Source organism: Prosopis cineraria, unplaced genomic scaffold (genome assembly GCF_029017545.1).
Source record: "Prosopis cineraria cultivar Desert tree isolate PC_DT_omini unplaced genomic scaffold, ASM2901754v1 PC13, whole genome shotgun sequence".
Lineage (NCBI taxonomy): Eukaryota > Viridiplantae > Streptophyta > Magnoliopsida > Fabales > Fabaceae > Prosopis > Prosopis cineraria.
Window position 1 is genome coordinate 12,723,981 of NW_026555344.1, and position 10,627 is coordinate 12,734,607.

The 10,627-nt window shown below is 32.6% G+C and overlaps 1 protein-coding gene across 1 annotated transcript; it reads left to right on the plus strand.

Moving 5' to 3' along the window:
- Positions 1-3,802: 3,802 nt before the first annotated feature.
- LOC129290369 (cationic amino acid transporter 9, chloroplastic-like) lies at positions 3,803-9,715 on the plus strand. The gene is given in 9 exon segments (XM_054927123.1): positions 3,803-4,092; positions 5,553-5,959; positions 6,058-6,234; positions 6,383-6,607; positions 6,688-6,864; positions 7,091-7,318; positions 8,407-8,419; positions 8,422-8,495; positions 9,478-9,715. Coding segments are annotated over 9 exon segments (1,686 nt in total). The 5' UTR covers positions 3,803-3,848; the 3' UTR covers positions 9,619-9,715.
- The last annotated feature ends 912 nt before the right edge of the window (positions 9,716-10,627 follow it).

Sequence of the window (10,627 nt, forward strand, 5' to 3'; positions counted from 1 at the left end):
ACTTCATCTCCCATGCTATTAGTCTACTTAATAGGAAGTGATCTGTGTTTATTAACTTTGTTTATAAGGATGCTACTAATAGGGGTGTTCAGTCTAAACTTGTCCTGATTGGCCCAGTCTCGTCCCGATCATATCGAGACGGGTCTTGTCCTGGCCTAAAAATAATCGAGACGGGACTTTACTGGACGGGACAGGAAAGGGGTTCAGGATGGGACGAGACATGGGATTACCATCAGGACGTCCCGTCCCGTCTCGAATATTATATATATTATTTTTTATTTTAAATATATTAATTATATTAATATAATTTATACTTATATTAATTATATCAATTATAATTTAATACTTGAAATTCTTATTTAAAACTAAAGTTTTTTTATATTGATAATTTTAATAGCATGGAGTAAATATGGTGATATCTTTCTTTATAATATATTAATTATATTAATATAATTTATTCTTCTATCTATCTATTTAATAACTTTTATTTATAACGTATTTCTTGCTTTATTTTTAGAAGAGTAATTAGCTTAGCACATCTTCACTAAAGTAGAAGAACAATGATTTGATGTTATATTTGACTTGCCTGTTGTTGCTAATTTTATAGGATAAAGATTACTTGTATTTGTTATTATAATGTGTAGTTGTGATTAATATAATTTAATAATTAATTTTAAATTATTATTATTTATGTACTTGTGTTGTTTTGATTTTAAACTTAATAAATTATATGATTTAAAATTTTAATAAACGTTATTATCCAGATCTTTTTTCGATATTATTCCATTTATCGGGACGGCGAGACGTTCCGATCTTGTCCCGGTCCCGTCCCGACTCTTAACGGGACGGGACAGGACAGGACCAAAATTCAGTCCCGATCTTTTTTTGGGGACGGGACGGAGTCCCGATCTATTTTCGGGACGGGACACGGGACGAGGGTATCCTGGTCCCGTCCCGTCCCGTGAACACCCCTAGATAATACTGCGTATTATTTAGCTAGAATAGCTCATTTTACTGATGATTCTTTTTGCATCTTTGATCATCTACCACATTTGCCTTTGGAAGGAGGCTAACGATGATTAATTTTAGGTTATCCTTGTAGCCTGCTAGTTGTTATTTCTGTATTTCTGTTTATGAATGGAATTTAATTTTCACCCAAAAAAAGAATGAAGAAGAATGAGTTTAGTGTTATTGTAAGTGATTTTCATGTTAGGTTCTAAGAATTCTAATTTGTCTCAATGTGAGAGAAAACACTCATGAGAGATTGACAGCTAAGAATATGAGAACTAAAAACTGTTTTAGATTTGATTTTAAGAAAATGACAATTAAGGATCCTTCAAGAATATTAATCTCAATTAAGGACCATAACATTTTGAAATTCCAGTTAAGGACCATGGTCCTTAAATGGGATAAAAAAATGTAGCTTGTGAGGTAAGATTCACTAACGTTACTTGGGAATTCACTAACTTAACTTGAAAAAATTGCTAACGTATATTATAAAAACATAAAACTCCACTTAAAAATCAATTGTTTAACAAAAAATGCCACTTGAAAATTCACCAACTTGACTTGAAAAAATTTCTATTGCATATTGTGAAAACATGAAACCCTACTTAATTGATTGTTTAACAAAAAATCTCAATTTGAACAAGTCACTTTTTGTTAAACAATCAATTTTCAAGTGAGGTTTTATTTTCACAATATGCATTAAAAATTTTTTCTAGTCTGGTTAGTGAATTCTCAAGTGGCGCTTTTTGTTAAACAATCGATTTCTAAATGAAGTTTTATGTTTTCACAATATATATTAAAAAAATTTTCAAGTCGAGTTAGTGAATTTTTAAGTTGTGCTTTTTATTAAACAATTGATTTTCAAGTGGAGTTTTCTATTTTCACAATATACATTAGCAATTTTCTCAAATTAGGTTAATAAATTTTCAAGTGACGCTAGTGAATTCCATTCCACAAACTATATTTTTTTTATCTCAATTAAAGACTATAATCCTTAATTGAAATTTTAAAATATTATAATCCTTAATTATAGTTAATGTTTTTATAAAATTCTTAATTATTATTTTTTTAATTTTCAAAGCACACAGATTTGATTCCTTGGGCATTAGAGAAGTCAGCTTGCAACATCTTGTCAAAGCATCATAATTGACTGTTGACATTTCTTTGGGTTAATGTGCACTGTACCATTTTAAAAAATTCAGGCCAATGACAATTAAGGATTTGATTTTGGAAAATGATAATTAAGAATCCTTTAAGAATATTAATCTCAATTAAAAACCATAACATTTTAAAATTTCAGTTAAGGACCATGGTCCTTAAACGAGATAAAAAAATGTAGCTTGTGAAGTAGGATTCACTAACATTACTTGAGAATTCACTAACCTAACTTGAAAAAATTGCTAACGTATATTATGAAAACATGAAACTTCACTTAAAAATCGATTGTTTAACAAAAAAATGTCACTTGAAAATTCACCAACTTGACTTGAAAAAATTTTTATTGTATATTGTGAAAACATGAAACCCTACTTAATTGATTGTTTAACAAAAAATCTCAATTTAAACAAGTTACTTTTTGTTAAATAATCGATTTCTAAGTGAGGTTTTATTTTCACAATATGCATTAAAAATTTTTTCTAGTCTGATTAGTGAATTCTCAAGTGGTACTTTTTGTTAAACAATCGATTTCTAAATGAAGTTTCATGTTTTCACAATATATATTAAAAAAATTTTCAAATCGAGTTAGTGAATTTTTAAGTTGTGCTTTTTATTAAACAATCGATTTTCAAGTGGAGTTTTCTATTTTCACAATATACATTAGCAATTTTCTCAAGTTAAGTTAATAAATTTTCAAGTGATGTTAGTGAATTCCATTCCACAAATTATATTTTTTTATCTCAATTAAAAACCATAATTCTTAATTAAAATTTTAAAATATTATAATCCTTAATTATAGTTAATGTTTTAGAAAATTCTTAATTATTATTTTTTTTCATTTTCAAAGCACACAGATTTGATTCCTTGGGCATCAGAGAAGTCAGCTTGCAACATCTTGTCAAAGCATCATAACTGACTGTTGACATTTCTTTGGGATAATGTACACTGTACCATTTTAAAAAATTCAGGCCAAATTGTTTCTTAAAAAAAAAAAAACGGATATCTCAAGCTCCTCTTCAGAAAGTTCTGGAAATTTGCCTTTTAATCCATTTTTTAATATAAAGCAAATTATATTAAAATAAGAAAATGAAATATAAATATATATAAAATTAAAAATTAAATGTCCAGTGTTAGAAGTCCGAAATTAAACAAGAAATAGAAAGGACAAAGGGAAGAAGGTCCCGATGTTCTCATCTTCTCGTTGATGATTGAATGGGAGGTGGTCAGTAATTAGTTGGAACAAGAATTTTGGTTTCTAAATGGTACAGAGGAGAACTCATTTTCAGTTGAGAAAATCTTGATGAGCAGACCAATCACTGAGGGCAATTATATTTGCCTTGCGCTGGCGCGAGATGATGATTTGCAGAGAATTTCAGCATTTAACATTGAGACATGTGTCAATGAAGAATTTGATGTATTTGCTACGTGGCAGCTAATGTCACTCGTCAAATTTTAGAATTTTATTATAATATAATAAATTTATAATTTAATTTTTAAATTTTAATATAATTAAAAAATAAATAAATATTAAAATTTAGAATATAAATTAAAAATCAAATTTAGAGTTTAATACTTAAAATTTACGTTGAATTAATTGGTATATGTCATTCTCTCTTTTCCTTTTTCATATATTCCCTCGCAATTCCCTGAGCTGCTCGAAGTTCGAACCTTACCTCTCCGCCATGATAAGCCTTGAGTGTAGCAAAGGCCCATCTCCTTCATCATCGTGGTGCTCTCGTTTCTGGTCCTCTGCTGTCAGAGCCAAAAGATTATCCGTTACGGCTGAGAAAGTTCGCCGCGATAATTCGAGCGGCGACCTTTGCCGGCGACTTGGTCTGATTGACCTCCTCCTTATCGGAATTGGCGCCTCTATTGGCTCCGGTGTATTCGTCGTCACGGGAACCGTGGCCCGAGATGCTGGACCCGGTATGTCTCAAGTCTCGTGTAATTTGTTGCCGGCATTTTTTATGGGTTCGATCATCTTCGTCCGTCCGTCCTTTCCTTTTCATCCCCCCCCGGGTTACTGGAGTTTTGGATTTCTACATGAAGAGAAGGAATATTTTAAAATTTTTTAGGACATTTACGTGTAGGGGATGAAAATTAAGATGGTTGAAAATGGGTTGTTAACTTGCTATCCTTATTTTATGCTTCATTGTTCAAAGAATAGAAGAGGATGGCATGAAAATCGAGTTAATTACAGTTTGCAAATTCAATCAAAACTGCTATTGGGGCATTGTTGGGAAAAAAAAAAAAAGGAAAATCTCATTATAACTTACAACCTACAGTGATGTTCCACTTTGAGACAGAACACAAATATATATTCTTATGTTGTTGATTAAAGCCCTCACTGCCAGTACATACGCCTTCTGGTAGTTACTGTTGGCTAATTACTACTTTAGGCAATTGTCTTCACTTCATTTGGGTATTCTATTATAATTATTAGGAGCAATTGATTGTTACTCAAACCAAATCCACACACTAAATTTATCATTCCACATGACAACTTTATGTCCATAATCAAGGAAAGAAATGAACACAAGCATTCTCCGCCACAATCCTCCTCAAAGAATCTTCATCCCTTTGAGCAGCTGTCCATTGCCATCTTCTATAAGCAGTGGCATCTGTCACACTTTCCATTTGTTGCCTCTCTTCCCCTTGCTCTCTTTCTCTCCCACCTGTGCACTCAACTCAGCATGCCTTTGAACTGATTGCTAGAGAAAGGTAGGCAGTACAACTGGTTTCCTTTCCCTCTTGTAAAGTTCTCATGTTCTACATTGAATAAAACTTGAGGAAAAGAGCTGGATCTTTTCTTATAAATAGTGCGGTGTTTCAGCATATGAGGATAGTCTCTGGAGTATAATAAGGTCCATGGTTCAGAGTTTAATTGCTCAGAACTAGTTAACTTGTTGGCTAGTTCTGTTTTTGCTAGTTTTTGACTAGTCATTTTCTTATAAGGTCATAGATTTGTTAGTGGAATGGGTGGGTCCAATCTGGTTTTATAAACATTGGTAAATACTTACATCTACCACGTGAGCTTATCTGTTCTGAACTTTTCTTCTCCTCAAATGACTATTATCATCCTTCTTTTGTTAGAAACATGGACTGGCATAGGAAATTCTTAAATACAATTTGTGCGTTGCATTTTTTTTTCCCGTCTTTCATACGTTTAATGTTAAGCAAATAATAAATCATTGCTTTGAGCTGGATTAAAAATGAGGTCATGAGCTAAAGTGGGTCCCTTGCATTTGCATAGCTTGTAAACAGTATGTCTTCCTACAAGTTTTGGGGATATATTGGTGATTGGTAATAAATGTTGGTGAAAAGCTCATTGTGCGCATATTGTTCTGAATGCAGTGGCTTATTCATGGTGTTCTGCTTTAATGCAGGAGTGGTGATAAGTTTTATGCTTGCTGGAGTAACATGTGTTATGAATGCACTTTGTTATGCTGAGCTAGCTTCTCGATTTCCTGCTGTTGTCGGTGGGGCATACCTATATGCCTATACAGCTTTTAATGAGCTCACTGCTTTTCTAGTTTTTGCACAATTAATGCTGGACTATCATATTGGGGCAGCTAGCATAGCAAGAAGCCTTGCAAGTTATGTAGCAACGATCTTAGAGCTATCTCCTCTTCTTAGAGGCAACATTCCAAAATGGATTGGACATGGTGAAGATATAGGGGGAGTTCTATCCATCAACCTCTTAGCTCCAGTTCTCTTGATACTTCTTACTTTGATTCTTTGTTGGGGCATTGAAGAATCCTCAGCCGTAAATTCATTTATGACTGTGACGAAGGTTAGTTTTCTCCATTTACCACTTGACACCACCTAATATCAAGCACAGCATTAGTTCTGGGATTAATAAGAAAAAAAAAAATCACTTAACTGTTGCAGTTACTCATTGTCATTTTGGTCATTTTTGCTGGAGCATTTGAGGTTGATGTTTCTAATTGGTCCCCTTTTGCTCCAAATGGTATAAAAGGCATATTTACAGGAGCTACTGTTGTATTCTTTGCATATGTTGGATTTGATGCAGTTGCCAATTCTGCTGAAGAATCTAAGAGACCGCAGGTACTTTTGAGATTGCTCCTATAGTCCTATTTATTCTGAATAAAAGGCTGGATGCCATATTTATTTTTTGATTTATGCACCATTCTTGGCCAGTTAGTTTATCCTTGTTAACCATTTGTTCCCTTTTATCTTATACATGACATTTAAGAGGGATTTGCCAATAGGCATCATCGGAAGCCTTATAGTATGCATAGCTTTGTACTGTGGAGTTTGCATAGTGATTACTGGAATGGTTCCGTACAAGGTTCTTGGGGAAGATGCTCCTTTGGCTGAAGCTTTCACATCCACAGGTTTAAAATATGTTTCAATTCTGATCAGCATAGGTGCTGCTGCTGGACTTACAACAACGCTCCTTGTTGGTCTTTATGTTCAGGTGAATGACCTCGAAATTTGATATAATTGAATTATATGCCTTATTCATGAAGTATTTGATGGGATATTTCTCATTAGCAGTCTCGGTTGTATCTTGGGCTTGGCAGGGATAGATTACTGCCTTCCCTATTTGCTAAAGTGGACCCTACATGCCACACTCCTATTCATTCTCAGGTCTGGGTTGGAATTGTTGCCAGTGTTTTGGCTGGGCTATTGAATGTCCATGCACTCTCACACGTTCTTTCTGTTGGTACACTGGTAAGATTCTGTTTCTCATTTGGTTGTCTCAGCAAACATATTTATCCTGTCAGGCTTCCAATGTCTATGACTAGAGAAATGAGGGCGTATATGTGGATGATTGACTATTGAGCGTATCTCTGTAATATTTGTTGGAAATAAGCAATATTTGTGTCTATTGAAAGCTATACCTTGATACCTGTCTGGTGTTTTTAAATGGATCTTACAATATTTCCACTTATTTCAGACAGGCTATTCAATTGTCTCAGCATGTGTAATTGTGCTTCGTTGGAGGGATGAAACGGCTAGTCAAGTTTCATCTTTGGCTTGGCGGGAAGGTGTTATTTGCCTCATTGCTGTTGCCCTTAGTGGATTTGGTACTGGGCTCTTCTTTCGCTATGATGCTCCACTTAGTGTTTTTCTTCTAGCTATAGTTACCGCAACAGCTGCTTCTGCTGCTCTTAACTTCCGCCAGGTGATTATTATAAAATACGTTTTACTGGTTGCTTATTGCTGGGTTTATCAATATGCTTATCAAAGAGAAAACTGAATTAACATTAGCTCTGGAGTTGTATTATACAAAAAACAACGCCCCTTTGGGTTCTGGGTATTGAGCAAGGTATTAAATAATTGAATTTTATGATGATGATAATTTATGGTTTATCTCTACCTCTAATATCCTGATTCTCTAGAGCGTACAAGGCCTGGACACAGATGTACACATTACCAAAAGGGCGAGTGAGGATGGACTTGGACTTTTAAGGTTGTAGCATTTTCCTAGACAAGGAATATTAGGTTTCAAGTCAAGTCCAAAATCACATGGCATCTATCGTGCTAACAATGATTTCTTCTAGTCTAATTGTAACTATTTTTCTTTTTTTCTTTTTTTTTTTTTTGGTTTGAAGGGGCTTGGAGATTTACGATTCTAGTTTGGCTTAAATAAATTGCTTTATTACTGCAAAAGTTTCATTTTGGCTCGTCAGGTTTAATTGAGTCAATGATAATCTTCAACATTGAGAAATTTTGCAATGTCCTTTAGTTGTAATTCTGATTTTATGATGACAAACATGACGAAGCTGCGATCAATTTGCATATATGGGTTTGCTAAATGACAAATAATCAAGTGACGTTACAAGATTTTATTCAAATTTGTGAGGAAAGGTCTGCAAATGGTGACCACATGCATATCTAAAGCGTGATTCCACTTGATTACTTATCATTCGGTGATTCCACAGACCAAATTGTGTCTAAGTGAGTAAAACATCATGTTTTGTTATCATAAGAATAAAATTAAGACGACATTGACTCGATCAAAACTGAAGCACCAAAAATTAATTTAAGCCTTCTTGTTTCTATTGTTGTTGGTGCGCTTTGTCATAGTGAAAGATGCAGAGTAACCTAAAATGGACTGTTCTTTTGCTTTACACTATAATAGGGTTGGGGCAAGAACCTTTTCAGTCATCTTGGTCTCCATAAGTTACTAAAATTAGTGAAAACCATGTTCTTGTTGCATTAAATGTAAATTTCTCACATAATTTCTACATTTTCTCTTTTTCATCCCAGGTTTATGTGATGCCATAGGATTTTCTTGCCCTGGGGTTCCAATTGTGCCGGCTATTAGCATCTTCTTCAACATGTTCTTATTTGCTCAGGTATGCTTGTGAGCTCTCCTTTTTGTAAACATGCTGCGACAATACTTAAGAAGAAGTTAGAAGTTGATAACTTTGTACTTCTCCCGGTCTATAGTATAAAACGATTTCAACTATTTCACTAGAACTGATAAATGATAATTAACTTATTAAATGTCTTAAAATGAAAACATTTTCTAACTTTACTCCTCCTAAAAGTGGGAGCACCGCACCTAAGGCCCAATACATTATGTATTGTTTTTGTAGGCTTAAAAACCCCAAATGCAAATATGTCTTTTCGAGAAAAGTCGCATTTGCTCTAAATGTGTAAGTTTTTCATGTGTATGTACAACACAATGTCCTTAAAGAACATAACAAAGTCTATACATGAACAACACACTATTTGTTTAATATATATAGTCTGTGTGGTTAAATTGAACGATAATGTGGAAGTTTCCCAAGTTTATGTATAACACAATGTCTATAAAAAACATGACATAGTCTATACATAAACAACTCAATGTCCATTTATTATATGTAGTTTATGTGATTAACTTGAATAATAATGTACAAGTTTTTTAAGTGTACATACAACACAATGTCTTTAAAGAACATGACAAGGTTCATAATGAACAACACAATGTTTGTTTATTATACTTAGTTGATATGGTTAAGGGCAAATGCTTCTTTTCATGAAAAAACACATTTGCATTTGGGGCTTCTGGGTTAATAGAAACAATTCAAAATGTATCAGGCCTAAGGTGCAATTTTTCCATTCTGGGAGCCTTAGGTGAGGTTCTCCTATTAAAAACAGAAAGAGAGGTATACAGTATATGATGAGTTATAAAATTAAATTTACAATAAAGGTAAAATTAAAAAATGATAATAAATAGCCCTCCATGTGCTTTATATTAAGAATCAAAGAATTTTTTTAAAAAATATCCTATAATAGGGACCAGAGAGTATATTATACCTGGCAATTGATAACAAGTGGTTCTTTTTGCAGTTACATCATGAAGCGTGGGTAAGATTTGTCCTTCTTAGTGTGGTTATGGTTGGTCTTTACGCGTTATACGGCCAGTATCACGCTGACCCTGGTGCTCAAGAGAATGCCATTTATTCTAGGGCACCTGTGGAGGAACCTTGATGAATCATCCTTTGGTGTATATCCCATGTTTTTTTAGACTGTACACGGCGTATGAAACATGTTGTAGAGAAGTGTCGGTTGGCTGGGTTTTTTTTTTTTTTTTTTTTAAAAATGAAGCCATTGTACTCGATCATTTGGAAGTATTAAGCATATTTAGTGGATCTCACCTGTAATGTGCTTACCTTGTGTACACTCGTTATTTCGTTTTATTTTGTTGTTCTATTGGAAAAATGACGATAAAAACATTAATGGTAATTATAAACTTTGAATTATTAAAATTTCAATATTCTTATTCACAATAAATTATCCTTTATTAATTAGTTTGAGATTTATAATAGGCTTTAGTAAATTTCCAGCTAATACAAATATTCCTAACCATCTCGTGAGTTTTCCAAATGATAGCAAAAAATAACAAGAGATTGGTTTGTGATTCATAGCTAACGTTCATAAATTTTTAGTTAATATTTTAAATAATTTTAAATATATTTAGTAAAATTTTTAAGTGATTTATTTATATATTGATATAAAAAAAATTTCATAAATGACTAGTTTGTAATTCACAATTAACACTTATAAATTTTTAATTAACGTTACAAATAATCACGAGTGTATTTATTTAATTTTTTAAGTGATTTATTTGTATATTAACAATAAAAATCTGAGATTTATAATTGATTCTTATAAATTCTCAACTAATATTATAAATAATTTTAAGTGTATTTAATAAATTTTTTAACTTTTTTTCACCAAAATAAATTTTATAACTGATTATTCACATTTTTAATTGCAAGTAAAGATCATTATTTATTATTAAAATTTTAATAAAGGTTAAGGATCATTTTTGTTTTTTAATTATATGTGAAAGTTTAATGGAGACTTTAAACTCCATTATATATCAATTCTATCTTTAAATTTTAAAAATTCTATCACTTTCCACCCCACTGTTAACTTGCTTAGAGTCAGTAATTTGGGCAGGCTGAACTTATTTGAATCGGATTTAAAATATCCT